Source organism: Phoca vitulina, unplaced genomic scaffold (genome assembly GCF_004348235.1).
Source record: "Phoca vitulina isolate PV1807 unplaced genomic scaffold, GSC_HSeal_1.0 scaffold22, whole genome shotgun sequence".
NCBI lineage: Eukaryota > Metazoa > Chordata > Mammalia > Carnivora > Phocidae > Phoca > Phoca vitulina.
Window position 1 is genome coordinate 21,640,387 of NW_022589725.1, and position 18,863 is coordinate 21,659,249.

General features: G+C 42.0%; 1 protein-coding gene across 2 annotated transcripts in view; it reads right to left on the reverse strand.

Annotated features, from left to right (window-relative positions):
* Nucleotides 1-1,796: 1,796 nt before the first annotated feature.
* PAK5 (p21 (RAC1) activated kinase 5) overlaps nucleotides 1,797-18,863 on the reverse strand; it is a 289,610-nt gene continuing 272,543 nt past the window's right edge. For both annotated transcript variants that reach the window (XM_032419648.1, XM_032419649.1), the window contains exons 7-10: nucleotides 18,688-18,814; nucleotides 6,239-6,364; nucleotides 4,440-4,574; nucleotides 1,797-2,336 (exon numbers count right to left, since the gene is read on the reverse strand). In XM_032419648.1, the coding sequence (XP_032275539.1) occupies nucleotides 2,181-2,336; nucleotides 4,440-4,574; nucleotides 6,239-6,364; nucleotides 18,688-18,814 (544 nt within the window). In that variant the 3' untranslated portion in view covers nucleotides 1,797-2,180. The remainder of the gene's footprint in view (nucleotides 2,337-4,439; nucleotides 4,575-6,238; nucleotides 6,365-18,687; nucleotides 18,815-18,863) is intronic.

Consider the following 18,863-nt stretch of genomic DNA (forward strand, 5'->3'; position numbering starts at 1 on the left):
GAAAACAAATTCAGGAAATCACTGGATTTTCTAATAACACGATGGGAAAAAGGCAAACATTTATTTTTATTTGCAAGTGCAGTTTCTGCCAATAGTTAGTGCTCACAAAATCTTTTAAGCTACAGTAACTTTTGGTAAACTCAATGAGTTTATTTATAAAATACCCAGTGATAAGAAAATTACAGAAAAATTTCTATTACACTGTTGAAAATGTTTGGAATCCAAAATCCACAATTTTCTGCAATGGTTTTTAATATTTGTTCTGGTTAAAAAAAGATTTTCTTTTTCTTTCTACTTCTACATAGTCCTGGTTAAAGTAATACAATCTGTTCCATGAACTTTTAGGATGGCCATTTTCTGGATTTAGATTTTTATTCATACATATTTATATTATTATTTTAATATTTTACATAAAACATTGATTTGTTGTGTTTTATGAAACAAAATTATAGATCCTATTCATGGTGAGACATTTCCAGTTTGGGGGAAAAACTGAAAAATCTAATCTGTAGAAGGTCATTTTATGCCTTTTTTTCTTTTTTAGCTATAATAAATAATTAGCAACCTATTAATTACAAAAATTCTTAATTATGCTTAGAGAAACCAGAGCATTTTCACAAATTTAAATCCCTATTTGTTACAGTATGTTGAAGTCATTAAGAAAAGCCTCTGGTTTTCCAGTTTGGTAACAAATGGCTTTTTTTTTTTCTGATGCATAATTAACAGAAACTAATGATGACTATGTAGCTCTTCCAGAGTTTTTAAAGGCAAATCTATATTGGCCTACAGTTAACATGCAAATTCATCCAACAAGCAACACAAAATGTATTGTAGTAGTCATTCATTTTTATCAACATTCAAGAAGATCTAGTCAGCAGCACAACTCCCCTATGTCGGAAACACATTATAACAGGGTCACAACTGAAGTCAGAACACACCTGGTAAAATACCCCCTTCCTAATTCATCCTCTAGAGTCAGTCCTGACTTCCAGCACGATACAGGAACAATAGCAATACTGCGGTACGACGGTAAATACAGACAAGAGTTTGGTGTGCTAGCATACAGAGTTTTCAAAACAGTGACAAACAAAACCAAACATCTTGCCCTGTTCTCTCTCCTTTCCCTTAGTGAGACTGGAATTCTCAGTCTTCCTTTAACATTCAATTTGGGGAACTGAGTCCAATGATCCAACACTGAAAATTGTTCCCTTGGCGGGAAATGTGGCCACACGGGGGTGGGGGTGGGGGGGTGGGGGGGCGGTGGGGTGGGTGGGGGGTGGGGGGGAGTCGCACCCACTGGAGAGAGGGCGTGACAGGGGAAACACCCTGCTGTGCAAATATTGGTCTGCGATTAATAGCCTTGAAGGAAAATTTGAATTTTCCAAAGATTTAGCTTTATCTCAAGGAGTGGCTTGGTGGCCTACTGTGGCTCCAATTTTGTTATTTTTGGTTGGATAAATGAAATGTGCACCTCCATCACCATCACTCTTAACTCTTCCTCCATCACATAAGACACTTGTTAAGATAAGAAAGATATTCTACTAAAGCTGACGGTGATTGAGAGTCATTCAGTATTCAAAGTTCCTAAAGAATCGTTGTTTCTCTGAAAGGGATAAAAAAGTAGGAAAGGCTTTGTTCAAACTCTTGCTAGTAAACAAGTATTACTTCAACTGATACTATGGCTACGTGACATCAAAGTACTATAAATTATCAAAACTATCGTACAGAAAAATTACAAATTCATTGCAAAATACATTACACTGCTACCATTAAGAAAAAAGTGCTTTTTGTTTTCCTTTCTTTTTTTTTTTTTTTTTTTTTTTGCCAGAAAAGTTTTCTTTCAATATAGAAAATCCTATGCGTTACCCTGCATGTGGCTAGGATATGTCGTAACGGAGTTTGTACTGAGTCCTTCTGATTTGCTGGATGAAGGGTTGAAAAATATAATAATGACTTATTAAAGCCGTGTTCCAAATGACCACGCCAGCTGTCAGTGGAGAGATGCCTGTTTTAAGACACAAGAAGATGCCCTGGTCTGTTGAACCCTGCCTGTCATCACATTGTCCCACTGATCAGCTGGTTAGAGTACACAGGCCTTTTTCATGTTCCTCATGTTCTCCTGAATTATTCTCATGTCCTCATCTAGCTCTTCCAACTATTCCACCAGTAGAATCCTCTACTCAGTGATGTCTGTATTGTCTCATAAGGGGAACGATGCAAGATGGCGGACCTGCCAGTTTCAAGAATGGATGTCCAAGGAGTTCCTGGGCTGTGGCTCTTTGGGAGGGTTCCCTCACCAGCATCAGGTCTAGGAATCCTCGGAGCACTGAAGAAACCTGTGAGAACACAAGATCCCATCCTGAGGACTAACACAGAAACCCAACCCAGTTCCCCTAAAGTGGTTTCCCAGCCACTTTCCAGTTAAGTCATTCTATCAAACAGCAGCAAATTCTAGAAAGTCAGCTTGAGAAGAAAGAAATTATGGAAGCAAAAGCAGGTACTGCCTTTATTAACATACGCTGTTTTCTTGACCTTCTTCAGTATATATGCTGCCGAAGTGAATGCTCCTTTACCTTCTTCGTGTTTGAAATAATAGCAGTTAATGATAGAGCAATGAAACATGATGGTCGATTTGCTAAATTAAATAATAATAGGAACAATAGCATTATGAAGTGCTTACTATTTATAGGCACTGGTCACATATATCTGATGGAAGTGTAGTACAAACATGGAATAGTTTTATTTTTCTAACAATTGCAACCATCTAGGCTTTTTGGACTCCCCCTTCTTGAAAACAAACAAGGTTCTGGAAGGATATCTGACACAGATAGTATGTTTTCCTGTAATTTCTTGTAATTTACTTTTTGAAGTATATCTTACATACATTCAAATGCATAAATGTTAAGTGTATGTCTTACAGTAGTGTGTGTGTGTGTGTGTGTGTGTGTATACACCTATTTACTCTCCAGCCCCATCACAATACAGAACACTTCTACCACTCCGGGGGGCTACCTTGGGCCCCCTTCCTGTTAATACTCATCTCCCTGCAACGAGTCACCACTCTCCTGACTTCTAGTAGCATACATTAATTTTGCCTCTTTTGTCCTTTATAGAAATGGAGTTATATACCATCAGCTCTTCTCTGTCTGGCTTCTTTAACTCAACATTGTGTCTGTGGGATTCATCCCTGAGGTGTGTGGTAAAAGCTTTAAACTTGTCATTGCTGTATAGTATTCACTGTTAAATTATACCACATATTATTTATCCATTTGGAAAACAACCTTGGGTGGTGTCTAGTTTCTGACCATTAGGATTAAGGCTGCTCTTGTATGTGACTTGGAAGAACACCACGCCATTTGCATTGGGTGTGGGACTATTTTGATACCATGCTATTTTAGCCACTTTTGATTATTTAAAAATGCAGTAAATGTCTTAATCTCCTGTTCAATTCAAGCAGTTTCCTGTTTTCCTGCAAGTTCACACAACTATAGGGATGATTCTATTGGGACTCTTCTCTAAGCTTCAGGGGTGGAGAGGGTAATTCCCCCCTAAAAGGCAGCCTCGGTTCCTCCCAGTGCCAGACTGGCAGTTGCCAGACTGGTGTTTCTTTGACTCAACATCATTATTTTCTGAGCTTGACCCTACTTGGCAACACTTGGAAAACAGGAAAGACCCTACTTGTTCCCTTAACCATGCCCTTCATTGCCCTGTACGATCCAGCCCCTGCTCCCCTCCCTGACATGTCTTACCCTTTCCCCTGGCTCGCTTTGCTCAGCCTCAGAAGCTTTCCACCTTGGCACAGGGCCCTTGCACCTGTGGTTCCCTTTGCCTCAGACTTTTTTCTCCCGGATCTCTGCATATCTTGCTTCTTCCTTCTATTCATATTCCAGTTCAGACAATCTGTCCCCAGAAAGGGCTTCTTTCACCTTTCAACCTAAACGAGTTCCCAACACCCCTCTCCTTCATACTCCATTGCATTACAGCATTTGCTTTGCTCCACTCCCTGAAATTATTTTGTTCATCCATTTGTTTGTGGTTTTACCATCTGCCTCCCCAAGTAGAACACAAGCTCTATGAGAGTCAGGAAATCTGAGGTCTTGTGCTGCAATATCCCCAGTAATTAGAACAGTCCCCAGTATGTCACAGGTGCTCAGCGAGGGACTTCTCGTCGAGTGCCTGACTCTTCTAGCCAACCCTACAAAAGAGGAGCCAATTGTAACCCATTTTACAGACAAACTTCAGAGATGGAGAGGCTGAGTCCCTTGACTATTGAGTGAGCAGGGAGAGCAGAGATTTGAATCCATGTGATTCTAATTCCAAAGTGGATGCCCATAAACCAGGATCTACTTGTGGATATGATATGCCAGTCTTTGAAGCTACAGAGAGACTAAAATATCTAAGAATGATTTTGAACTTCAGCAACAGATGCTGCTTCTCACCTTGTGTAGGTCCTTCACTCTTGGAGGTAAACTGTCCCGAATCCTCCGCATGGCCTGGAGGGGAGGCTCATTGAAGTAGGGGGGTTCGCCATCGATCATTTCTATCACCATGATCCCGAGGGACCAGATGTCCACCTGTTAGGCACAACCCAATGGTTATCTCAGGCAAGGAGAACATTCTGAAATGTTGGATGTGTCCAGGGGACCCAACAGATACATACCCATTTATAAATTAAGGTGGTATTTGTAAACTTCCAAAACCTATAGCACAGATTTACAGCCTGAAGTGCCGAGTTACCAAGTTTTTGCTAATGGTCTTCATTTGCTTTTTTATTTTAATTGTTATTTTTATTTCATTTAAATTCATTTTAATTAACATATAGTGTATTCATTTGCTTTTTAAAGACAACTTCAGTGAAGATTCTGCCATTTAGGTACACAGGAGTATCTTAACATTCTGGAGTTTGGAACTTTTTTTTTTTTTACTGCTATCTTTGGTGGTTACCTATCAGGGCAGATGATAAAAACACCCAAATTTTATGTTATGAACATAGAGAAGAAGTTGCATTTAAACCATAAAAAAAGGCATCTGACATATTCATAACAAACTGCAAAATCTACATTGCACAACACGATATATACTGATCCTTCTATTAATTTAATTTTTAAAAATAGCTCTTCCTTCCCTACATTGGGGTTCTTTCCTTTGCATTTTATCATTTTGAAGCAGCGTGCACAAAACCCTGCCTTACAAAACCATTTTCAGGGAACGGAGAAAAGAAAAGGAAGAGACAACAAGCAATTCTTTCTGAGTGCAACATGGGAAGTCAGGATGATGAGAAGCCATAGCTGGGCTATATCAATTCCCAGTTACAACTGCTTCCCCGTTCCAGCCGCATTCCACCTCTTATCAGTGAGCTGCATTCCTGTTATAACGCTTGCTGTGATCTTCACTGAGAATTTATGCTTTTGGGACCACAGTGACAAACAAGTCGAGTACTCATTCAAGGGCAAGCAAAGAAGGGAAGGAGAGCCGAGTCCGCCTTCACTTATGCCGATATCCTTAGTTCACTGGTCCATGCCACCTCTTCATGCTTCTCCTCTCTTAGAATCACCTTCCGCGCCATAATGTGTGGAAACGCTGTGTGCCCGGCTGGAACGAGCTCCTTACTGCCGTGTGCATAGACTTGAGTGCCTCAGGGCTTTGCTCACAGTACTCCCTCTCTAGAAGGCTTTTCCTCCACTCCTTCTGGCCCCTCATTTTCACATACCCAAACCTTATTCGTTAACAGATTATGAGCAATTGTTTCTTTTCCAAGGGAAACAGAAATTGTGCCCTATTTTAAAATACATTATAATATTCATATATAATTTTTTCTAGGGGAAAACGTTACTGCTCAGCCAAATATTACCTCTATTTTGCAGAGCTTTCTCTGACCATCTATCCTTTGAGTCATGACACCTGCTAATCTGTGCATTTCTGGCCACGTTTCAAGTTGCATTGCCTTGCTTGGGGTATGCCTGCCACTGAGGGTGGGGTCAGAGTTTATGTGATTCCCCCTCACCCCCAGTGGCTGTTTAGGACCTCAATAAAGGCCTCTGGATCAATGTTGTGGCAATTTCCTCAATGGTGACCAGTCCCCTTGCTGCCACAACCTACTCTGTGACAAGTCTAGTGAGTGGGGGTCAAATACAGAGTCAAATGTCATCACCCCGATCTGTGGTCATTAACTCTCTCAGAACCACTGCATCCCTAAGCCTGTCCAGCCACCCCAAAACAATGACTGTCACCCCCTTACCTCTGTCCCATAAGGTAGCCTAGAAATCACCTCGGGCGCCATCCAGTAGGGAGTGCCAACCAGTGATTTCCTCTTGGGCACCTCCTTAGAAACTTGAGCACAGAAACCAAAGTCTGATAACTTTATCTGAAAAGGAAAGGAATACAACAAAGTTAACAATCTAAAAATGCCAGCTTCCAGATGGAGAAATAGAGTTTCAAATTCAAAACAAAACAGTCTCATGAATAGGCCTTGGAAATACTGGTGGTTGTCAGACCTTTTTATTGGAAAGGCACGATCCATTTTAATGGAGAAACCTCCCAGGCTCCACCAGGGTTCACTTGCAAATGTGAAACCAAAAAAAATTTACAAATTACACTCCAAACAACAAATTTGTTAAAATTCAAACCCACAACTTAAGTAAATTGCTATTTTTTTTTTTTAAGTGGGCTCCATGCTGGGCACGGAGGGCTTGAACTCATGATCCTGAGATCTAAGACCTGAGCTGAGATCAAGAGCTGGACGCTTAACTGAGCCACCCATGCACCCCAGTAAATTGCTATTCTTTTTTTTTTTATTTTTTATTAACATGTAATGTATTATTTGTTCCAGGGGCACAGGTCTGTGATTCATCAGTCTTACACAATTCACAGCACTCACCATAGCACATACCCTCCCCAATGTCCATCACCCAGCCACCCCATCCCTCCCACCCCCCCTCCACTCCAGCAACCCTCAATTTGTTTCCTGAGATTAAGAGTCTATTATGGTTTGTCTCCCTCTCTGGTTTCATCATGTTTCATTTTTCCCTTCCTTTCCCTATGGTCCTCTGTCTTGTTTCTCAAATTCCTCATATCAATGAGATCATATGATAATTATCTTTCTCTGATTGACTTATTTTGCTTAGCATAATACCCTCTAGTTCTATCCACATCATTGCAAATGGCAAGATCTCAATTTTTTGATGGCTGCATAATATTCCATTGTATATATATACCACATTTTCTTTATCCATTCATCTGTTGATGGACATCTAGGCTCTTTCCATAGTTTGGCTGTTGTGGACATTGCTGCTATAAACATTGGGGTGCACGTGCCCCCTCGGATCCCTACATTTGTATCTTTGAGGTAAATACCCAGTAGTGCAATTACTGGGTCATAGTGTAGCTCTATTTTCAGCTTTTTGAGGAACCTCCATACTGTTTTCCAGAGTAGCTGCACCAGCTTGCATTCCCACCAACAGTGTAGGAGGGTTCCCCTTTCTCTGCATCCTCGCCAACATCTGTTGTTTCCTGACTTATTAATTTTAGCCATTCTGACTGGTGTGAGGTGGTATCTCACTGAGGTTTTGATTTGGACTTCCCTGATGCCAAGTGATGTGGAGCAGTTTTTCATGTGTCTGTTGGCCGTAAATTGCTATTCTTAATGTGAGTTTTGTACATACTGTTGCTGGTTAGGTTGTTTTGCATTGAACACATTCAGATTTCCAAGTACCATGAGAGGATTAAAATGATCAACCCCATTTCTGTATTTGAATTAATGCAAGACCCTATTATATAGAATGCTAAGACATCACTTTGAAGTATTGGCTCTTCTTTTTGATTTCTTCCTTTGCTTACAACAAACTGAACTGGCCAATGTAAACATCAGCATAGGCAGAAATATGGGTGTAGAAACTGGGTGTTAGCACTTGGTTACTAGGGGTTTAAGGTGGCCATCCTGGGCGCCTAGGTGGCTCAGTTGGTTAAGCGACTGCCTTCGGCTCAGGTCATGATCCTGGAGTCCCGGGATCAAGTCCCGCATTGGGCTCCCTGCTCAGCAGGGAGTCTGCTTCTCCCTCTGACCCTCTTCCCTCTCGTGCTCTCTATCTCTCATTCTCTTTCTCTCAAATAAATAAATAAAATCTTTTTTTTTTAAAAAAAGGTGGCCATCCTAATGACCCAATGTATATATATGTTATTTATCTTAGATGTCATCAAAGAGGGGAAAAAAAAAAAAACCCTGAAAACCCTTGCACAGAGCTTTTAAGATTATTCTTAAGAACCTACAGCACCATTAGGCTCCCTGCAGGTTTATATAATCTGGAAGACCAGGATTGGGTTTATTTCTGGGGGCCGTGATTCCTGTTCATGATGACTTGGTCTGAACTTCAGAGGGCCTCACTGAAGAGGACTGCCGCCTAGAGTTGTTGGTAGTGATAGAATATGTTCAAAGAAAACGACAGTTCAGAATGGGCGTTTTGAAGGTAAAATTTCCACAGATTAAAGGTATGGTCTCTATGGCACAAGTTCTGCCTTAATTCTCTTCAGAACTCCCTGAACTTTTTCAGCCTTTTTCTCTGGCTCTTTCTCTGCTGCTCGCACCTTAAAGACTGGGCTTCCAAGGGTTTGGGTCTTAACCCTCACCTCTTGTCTTTATATGCTCTTCCTGGATACTCTTTCTCCTCCCACGCTTAATGCAGACCTCTCTCCTCCCTTCTCAACCTATATTTCCATTGAGTCTGTGTTTCCACATGGAGTTAATTTTTATGAAAGGTATAAAGTCTGTGTCTAGATTAATTTTTTTGCATGTGGATGTCTAGTTGTTCCAGCACCATTTGTTGAAAAGACCATCTTTGTTCCATTGTATATGATAGCAGATCATGTGGTAGAGGACGCATTGGTACTCTTTTTGAAACCATTACTGACTTACTGAAGAAAGCTGCTTCTAGAATCAAAGTTGGGACACAGATAAAATGGGGGTAATGTTTTGGAAATTATTTGTGTCTTTTTCTATCTCCTCATGATCATGATCTCCTCTCTAATCAGGCCAAGGTTAGTGGTGGTGTGGTTTGGGGAGGGAAGAGATTGGATTGCTCCAGATGGAATGCTAGAGAAAGCTGGTTTAATGGAGAGATGCTTTTCTCAATTGCTTTGGCATATCAAGAATCAAACCCAGATGAGTCAGATCATAGATTTCCCATGTGGTATAAAGAAGAGGTCATGGTAGCTGGTCCATAATCCTTGTTACCCTATTGTCAAAGGAGTCTACAATTCAGAGAAGTGAAAAGCCTATAGACCATCCCTTTTAGCCTGCAATTGTTTGCAGGAGAAGACAAAGAGCAGTCATTTGATTCAGGTCCCAACTCTTTATTATACATCACTTCCACCACCCTAAGCAGATGGCGGTGGCCTTCAGAAATACCTGAGTAGCATACAACTCCAAACAAACAAGGGAGAGGAACAGCCACATGCATCTTTGTTCAGAGGTAATATTCAAAATATTTAATAACGAGAATCATCTAGACCAATTGGAGTCTAGACATGAAGTTGAGCTGTGTTCTGGAGTTATCCTGGGGGCTTTACCATCTTTAATGAGGCAAGAACATCGCAGTAAAGGGCTGTTGTAATGGGGGGATACTCTAATGATTCAAAACAGTGGCTATTAACCAACAAGCATGAAAATATTACAATATTTTAACAATGGGTATAGACATACTAGTGAATGCTGGCCTCCTGGAGAGATGGCAACAGAGTGGGTGGCAGTGAACTTGAGGCAATGCTATTGGCTTCCATGGTCTCTGTCTGTTGTGCAGGGGTCCAGAAGCTCCTCCAGATCTCAATGAAGGAATGGAAAAGTGGCTGGCACAAGTCTAGGGTTGACATGGGGAGCCTCAGGATGGCTCTCAAGACTTGAAACAAGAGGCTGGAGTTGTGAAATGTTGCAGAGGCACCCTTCTGAAAAGCCCAGAACTGTGGAACTAGTGGTCACCACTCCTGGTAGCAGAAGAGGCCAGTTATGCCAAGGCAGGGACCAGAGAGGAACAAGAAGATGGGTCTTATATCCATCACCTTGAGTTCCCAGAAGCCACATTTGTCCCTTATTCTCTCAGACTCCTTGAGAAAGAGAGGGGTGGGAAATGAGAAGAGGGAGTGGATGGTGGCCAAATCTGAAAGATTGAGGTTCTAAATGTATCAGTTAAGGCTTACAATAATGTTGTTGAACTTTAATAGATGCTTATTTAAGTAGACTGAATTTAATAGATTGAATTAAGAGTTGCTTTCTGTTTGTTTGTTTTTTTAGTCGGTAGAGCTTTGTGAAGAAGTCTAGATCAGTTTTAAGAAACAGAGAAGCTATAATTGTATGTGCACATGTGTGTGGTTATTTCCAAAGCTCTAATGTGAGTAAATCCATAACCCTACTATGCAGTGGAGAAAGAGCAATTTTGCCAAAACATATTTTTTTTGCCTGTAAATTTTAAAAACCTGAATTAAGCAGGTGAATGTTATCAGCATTTTGGTATTGGCAGTTTTTAATTTCAATAACTCTCATGTGGCTTTCTTGTTCCAGACATAAAAAAGGACCCCAAACCTGCCAGACTAATAATTATCTCCCCGACAATATGTAAGCTGAGAAAAAACTCAACACAGGAAGCTAGGTCTGTTCCTCTGCTATAGACGTGAAAGTGCTTTTACGTGAATTTTTTACTCATCCAAGGACATAAAAGAGACAATTCTCTAGAAGAACATAATTGCACACAATACTCGTCTAAACAAATCTGCAAGTAGATAATGAGAACTCAAGTAATGAGTACAATAAAGCACTGTAGGCAGATCTTCAAAGCAAATCACACAGCCTCTAAGCTGAGCCTTATTTCACATAGAACTGTACAACATGGCGGATTAGGAAACACTGTCTCACTAATGCAATTAGGCTAAGAGAATTGCAGCTCGCATACTGCCAACCCCTTAAACGGAGGTGATGCCGCTTGTTCCCCAGGGGCCAGAGGAGAAACTAGAGCTTAGAGCGCAAAGCTGCTCTTTAAAGCTGAGATCCTATTCACCTCAGTGGGTCCTGGCTAGGAATCAGGGGCTGCACAAAAACATGGGTGGAGGAGGAGAAGCGGAGGAGAGTCTATCCACAAGATAGCTATAGGTTTAAGAAAGAAGGTAAAACTCTCATTTTGTAAACTGCATACACTCTAAAGAATTCATGCATCTGCTCCAGGTTTTTGTTAAGGCAAAAAGATAGATGCTTTTGTGCCTGGTTTCTGGGTGCTTCTTACAAAGCAATGATACTCAAAGTATGTAGCATCGGCATCCCCTGGGAACTTGGGAGAGATGCAGGCTTTTGGGTATCACCCAGTCTGGCTGGAGTCAGAATCTCTGGGGAGCGGACCCAGGAATTTTGTTTTTGGCCAAGGTCTCCATTGGTTTTCATGCTTGCCACAGTTCTTGAACTTGTTTTAAGAAGAGCAATGACCCAGGGACAAAGGAATGGGGAGAGGTACTAGAAGGGGCCAGACTGGTGAAGGTGTCTCCAGCTTCAGGCCCACTTTTTCAACTGCTAAACTGAAGAGGAGATGGAGTGCATCAGAGCAGCTAAGCTGGGTCCGCATGGAGGCCTCAGCCAGCTCCTCTGCCATTTGACAGAGTGGGACAGGGTGGGAACTTGCCCAAGACTGTACAAAAGTAGGAGGACAGTAGAGAGGAGGACTCAGACCCAGTCTCCTGACTTCTCAGGCTGTGCTTCCTGCAGGGAAGGGAGGAGTCATAGAATCTGGGAATATCTCAGACATGGTGGTAAAGGAATGAATTTAAGCAAGCTGTGTAACATGCTCACGTTTCTCTTCATTTACAAAGAGCTTCTGGGAGATAATCTTTAGGTCTTCTTCTAACTGTAAAATTCTAGTTATTTGAGAGACAAAAACACTCAAATGCCTAAAGGTGCCAAAAAAAAAAAAAAAAAATCAACAAATTTAACGGGCCTGGTGGGGATAATGAAAAACTAGGGGTACATGTCCTTGGTGAAGAGACACTGACTCCTGGTTGTCAGGGCCCAGTAAAGGGGGGTGTGGAACAGTCACAAGGCCCTGGTTGCCATCCACGGCCCCATAACTATCCTTTACCCTTGTTTGCAATCCTGTGAAAAAGAGGGCGCACACACATTACACTGTGCCTGGGCACTACGTTGGTTTAGCTCCCGCCCCCTCTGAGCGCATCGCAAAACAAGGAATCAGTGCAAGTCATTTATTGGGGAGATACAGGAAACTCTGGTAGTGAAGTGGGCAGGGAAGGCAGCCAGTCAAGGGTTAGTGAGCAATGTGGGAACCAGAGCTTACTCCCGATGAGGAAGTCCGGGAGACTGGGTAGAGCATATGCCAGAGAGCTCGTCTATCCAAGGGCAAGAGAGCCGGGGTGTTTATACCACAACTCCCATCACATGATCCTGGGCTGCCCCTAGTGAATGTTAACTGCCTGGAATTTCTAGCCTGCTCTGGGCTGGAAGACCAGACTGCCGTGGCTAGAGAAAGTCGCCAGGAAAAGAGATGCCAGTGGTGGCACTGGGAGGGGGAGCTAGTGAGCACTGAAGGAGGAAGTCTGGTGCAGATAGGGATATGGCACCAACAGCATCCACTGAGGCACTGTTCCCCCTTACCACGCCACCTCCATGACGGCCATGTGTGAATGCAGGCACAGGGTTGTCAGATACTTTGATTTTTGTTGTTAAGGAAGACAGGAATCTGAAATTTTCTGTGACGTCTCCTGATTCTTAAATTGTGGCAATCAATTTTTAGTTAAAAAAAAAAAAAAGACCATAAAAATCACTGTGTATGTCCCTTTTCAATATAGGCACTGGGCTTAATAGGTCATGGGTTTGAATTCCATTCTAGCCAATGAATTTGATAAAAGCTAAATCACTCACTGTCTAGTGGCTCCTAAGTATCATCTCTCAAATGCAAGCTTCAGGCCAAGGAAATATCGTAGATGAATTTATTCAACCCTTAATTGCAAGGATAGGGGGATCACCCTCTTTGAGCTTCTACCTTGTACCCAGTTTACTTCTGATGGTTTTACAGAAATTATTTCATTTAATTCTTGCAACCACTCTATAACATGCTATTTATTTCCCTTTCAAACTGCAAATACCACATCCCCCCTGCTTAAGACGAATTAGTGACTCATTAGATATTATTTATGTCATAGACAAATAGTGAACAATTTACTCTGATCACAATTTCCCTTCTAGTCTTTGAAGGGGCCACAAAGGATTTATCCTTTTTTTAAAATTAGGCTCCACGCCCAGCATGGAGCCCAATGTGGGGCTCAAACTCATGACCTTGAGATCAAGATCTGAGCCAAGATCAAGAGTCAGATGCTTAACCGACTGAGCTACCCAGGCACCCCAGAGATTTATCCTTAAAAAAAGAAAAAAAAACTTGAGCAATTCACTGTCTCTTTTAGTTTTTTATTTTGAAATAATTATAGATTGATAGGAAGTTGCAAAGAAATGTGTACCCAGTCCTCTCTAATGTTGGCATCTTATACAACTATAGTACAATATCAACACCAAGAAACTGATCTTGGTACAATCCATAGACCTTGTTCAGATTTAATCATTTGTACATGAACTCATTTATGTATGTAGTGTGTAAGTGTGTGTATATACTTTGCAATTGTATCACATTGTAGCCTTGATTAACCACCACCACAATCAAGGTACCCAATTGCACCTTGGGGCACTTGGGTGGCTCAGGTGGTTAAGAGTCCAACTCTCGATTTCAGCTCAGGTCATGATCTCGGGGTTGTGAGATCAAGCCCTGCATCTGGCTTTGCACTCAGTGGGGAGTCTGCTTGAGATTCTCTCTCCTTCTGCCTCTCCCCCTGCTTTTACACGCTCTCTATCTAAAATAAATAAATAAATCTTAAAAAAATGGTACCCAACTGTCCCGTCACCATGACACCTCAAGCTACCCCTTTACAGTCACCCTGCATTCCCTCACCCCTGCGACCACTAATCTTCTGTGCATTTCTATAATTATGTTATTTCACAAATGTTATATACATGGAATTATGCAGGATGTATCGTTTTGAGATTGGCTTTTATCCACTCAGCACAATTTCCTTGAGGTTCACCTAAGTGTTTACATGTATCACTGGTTCATTCCTCTTTCTTTTTGTTGAGTGGTATTCCGTGGTACAAACACATCACAGTTTGTTTAACCACTCACCTTTTGAAGGACACTCAGGTAGTTTCTAGGTCTGGGCTATAATAAATGAAACTGCTACCAACATTTGTGTGCAAGTTTATGTGTGAAAAGAAGTTTCCATTTTTCTGGAATATATGCCTAAGAATGCAATTGCTGGTACCATGCAATTTTTAGTTTTGAGAGGACTTGTTTTTCAGAGTGGCTATAATATTTCACATTCCCACCAGCAGTGTATGAATAAGTGGTGTTATCACTACTCTTCACTTTAGCCATTCTGATAGATGTGAAGTGATATCTGCTAGTTTCAATTTGTATTTCTCTAAGGGTTAATGATGCTGCACATCTCCCAGCAAGAAGAAAACTCAGTACAGCTTGTGTGACAGACAATATTTTCCAGAAAAAGTCAACAATAATATTCCTCAGCCCATGAGCTCCTTTGATGACATGAGTCAATCCTCTTCCCACGGAGGAAGGTTTTACATTCCCTCCTCCTGAACTGGAAGGGCTGTAAATACAGTGGACATGGCATTATGGAACTTTGAGTTTAGGTCATAAAATTGCCATGCACTTCCATCTTGTTTTCTTGGAACCCTCACTCTTTGAATGCAGCCTCCATGCTGAGAGGAAGGCCATGTGGAGAGGTCACATCATGGGTGTTCTGCCTGACAGCTCAGCTGAGTGTCCAGCCACCAGCCAGCACGTGTAAGTGAGGAAGACTTCTAGATCCATTGTCTAACCACAAGTCAGAGCAGTCCTGGCTCACTGAGCCCAGCCAACATTCAGAGCCATGTAAGAATCCTAAAACGACTTTTGATTTAAGACCCTAAGTGTGGGAGTGATTTGTTACAATGACAATAAATAAATGAGGGTGTCTTCTCTACTATAAAACTTCATGCTCTAATAAACTGGTACAAAATAAATTAGTACAAAATTTTCTTGGAATGGCCACACTATGTCTCTGCTCTCATTCTTAAAAAAAAAAAAAAGAAAGAAAGAAAAAAGAAAGTTTCCTTTCTCTATAGAAACTGAAGAAGCCCACTGGAGTCAATATGGTGTATTGTTCTGAAATGTGAAAGAACATACTCTGGGCCCCATGGCCAGCAGCCACAGGATCTACTCAACATGCTGCTTGTTCCCTCTTCTGGAACATTCTCAACCCTGACAGCCATAGGACCCACTCCCTCAGTCTCTGCTGTAGCATCACCACCCCGGAGGGGCCTTCTCTGACCTCATCTTCCATCACTTTCTACCATATCCTTATTCTGCTTAAATTAATTATAGAAAACTTAGTGCTTATCACCACCTGTCTGGAGCTGATTTTATTTGTGTATTTATCCCATCTCCATGCCCCAACTAAACTTAAAGAAAGTAGTGGTTTTACTGTGTTCATCCTTAGAACCTACAACTGTCCCTGGCACACAGTAGAAATTCAGCGAATATTTATGGAAGGAGTGAGTGCACAAACCACTAAGGCTAAAAGCACTCACCATGTGCCAGCCCCTGGGAGCTCTTTGCAGAGTACATGGAAATTCAGGAAATGTGTGAAGCATAGGTTCTGCCCTTGAGAATGACTCTGAATGATTTAATAACCTTCTGTAAACTGTGGGGAGGGGAGATCTTTGAGCTGATTAAAGAACGAATTATCTTAGTCTCATGCCTGATATTGACACCTGACATGTGCTTGCAGCCAGGAAGCCTTTGCCATCAATCTACAGAAATAAGGGGGGAAAGCCTGCCTTAAAACTGCCCTGCTTTTTCTTTTTCTTTTTTTTCCTGCAAGAACCAGTCCCCAGGGCCAATTTGTGGACCAGTTCAGTGCTTTGTGAATTATGTTCTGAAGACATGGAACCCTGCCTAAGTACTCTCCTGAGTCAGGCCAGGGGAAGGTCCCAGTCCTTTTCCCACAGCTCCCCACTCTCTGGGAGATTGTGCAACATGGCTGTATATCCTTTCCCTCCCTGAACCTACATTCCCTTGCAATGTGACTCTGCATCTTTGGCTAAAGGGACATTAGCAAACAAGATAAAAGCAGAGGGTTCAAACTGTAGAAAGAGCCAAGATGCCCTTCAACAGATGAATGGATAAAGAAGATGTGGTCCATATATACAATGGAATATTACTCAGCCATCAGAAAGGATGAATACCCAACTTTCACATCAACATGGATGGGACTGGAGGAGATTATGCTAAGTGAAATAAGTCAAGCAGAGAAAGACAATTATCATATGGTTTCACTTATTTGTGGAACATAAGGAATAGCATGGAGGACATTAGGAGAAGGAAGGGAAAAATGAAGGGGGGGCAATCGGAGGTAGAGACGAACTATGAGAGACTATGGACTCTGAGAAACAAACTGAGGGTTTTAGAGGGGAGGGGGGTGGGGGAATGGGTATTAAGGAGGGCACATACTGCATGGAGCACTGGGTTATACGAAAACAATGAATTGTGGATCACTACATCAAAAACTAATGATGTATTGTATGGTGACTAACATAACATAATAAAGTAAAATAAAAAAAAAGATTCAAATTAAAAAAAAAGCAGAGGGTTCAAAAGTGTGCAGTGGAGCTTGCCTCTCTTGCAGCTCTGGGGAACCTTGCCACAGACATCATGGGAATAAGCCCGGGAGAGTCTGCTGGGAGATACAGGACACATGGCAAAGCACCGGGCAAATGAGTGAGGCCATCCATAGCAGGCTGACCACAAATGCAAGAGTGAGCTTGGCTGATGTCACATGGAGTGGAGATAAGCTGTTCCAGCAGAGGTCAGCCCAAATGCTGACTCACAGAACTGTGAGCAAATACATGGTTGTTGTTTTAAGCCACTAAGTGTTTGTTATGTAGCAAAAGCTGACTGATGCATCCTCTCATACCCACTTAAAAAAAAATTCAGCCAGAGTAATGGAAAAAACAGGACTTAAACTATCCATTAAAAATAATTCCAAGTTTGCGGGGTGCCTGGGTGGCTCCGTCGTTAAGCGTCTGCCTTTGGCTCAGGTCATGATCCCAGGGTCCTGGGATCAAGCCCCACATCGGGCTCCCTGCTTGGTGGGAAGCCTGCTTCTCCCTCTCCCACTCCCCCTGCTTGTGTTCCCTCTCTCGCTGTGTCTCTGTCAAATAAATAAAAAATCTAAAAAAAAAAAAAAAAATTCCAAGTTTGCAAGTACATATACAGGGAAAGATGGGGAGAATGGGAAATGCATTAAGGGTGATCTTTATTTTGTCCTTTATACTTTTCTGAATTTCCTGAATTTTCCACAATAGAATTGACAATCTCTTTAAAACAAAAGAAGAAAAGCCAAAGTGTTGGGGCAGTTTCTTCTAGCTGCCCTCTGATGGTTCCTGGGCAATTCTGCTGTGATTTGAACATTTTCCACATGGCTGAGGTTGCTGGGTTGTAAAAGACAGGTGTTTCAATGGGACAGCTGGCTCCCTGCATGTCAGCACTATTACCTCTGGTGGGAGTTTCAGGGAGGTTAAAAGGGCCTAGATGGTAAAAAAAATCTATGCTTCAAAACTCTTCCATCTAACTAAGACTGCCTTGAAATGCCAACTCATTCTTTCCTTGGCTACTGTAGTCTATATTCTTTTGTAACCTGGTGTGGCTGATGAGTTTCAGCGGAATCCCTTGAGCTGGCTGTGGACATGGGAAATGCAGCAATCTGGGCCTGGGTATAAGCTAGTGTAATGGATATCTTTTGTTTGCCTTTCCAGATCTATTCTCTTCCTCTCTGAGCCCTGGGACACCAACCTGTGTTGACTGCACTGATGGCTTCTGATTGGGTTCAGCCAATGGGGAGAACCAATAGGAGACTAGAAGGAAAGAATGGAGTGAGGCTTGGATATTGATTCTCCAAGCTCCCATCCTGCAGCTTCACTGTGGTCTGTCTTCCACTGAAGATCAGAGTCCTGCCAGGCATCCCTCTTCAGACAATAATTTCCATTTTCAGATTCCAGTAGCCAGTTCCCTGCCTCCCTTCCACTGACATGGGGCAGTAAGAGTGGCACTCCATTCTAGAATGCCACATGAATCCTCATGTGCTCTTATGACTTGTCTACATCTGCCCACACCTTTATTAAACTCTCCTTGAGCTGTCCACTGGAGTTTGTCTTCTCTTTCCTGCAGGAACTCTGAGAGATACTGCAGACATGCACAACTCCACAGACAGGGTGGACAAAGCCCCAGAAAAGTCATCTCTTCTCCTCCAACAAAAATAAGAACATGGAAGAAAAAGGAAAGAAATTTCCATAGTTTCTATTACTTCCCACACTTGTTGTTAAAGTGGAAAGTCATCCATCAAATTCAGATCACCAGATAATCCTGACAAATAGGATGACACAGAAGATGGTAATTTCCTTTTTGGTAAGCTTTCTGGGAAGGACAGTGGGTGACTTGTGACCAAGGAGACTTAGAATTATGAGAAAGGGTTCTTAGGAGGATAATGCCCATGACAAACAAAGTGGCAAGATAAACCATGGAGAGGCCAAACATGAAATCTTACCCGGCCATCACTTGTCAGGAGGATGGAGTCACTCTTTATGTCCCTGTGAATCACTCCTTGATTGTGAAGGTAGGAGAGAGCTCTTAGAACCGACAGACAAACAGTAGCTATCTGTTCTTCATTCATTCTGGAAAGGAAATAACATTTAAGGAGCAAAGACAGGTTTAAGAACATCT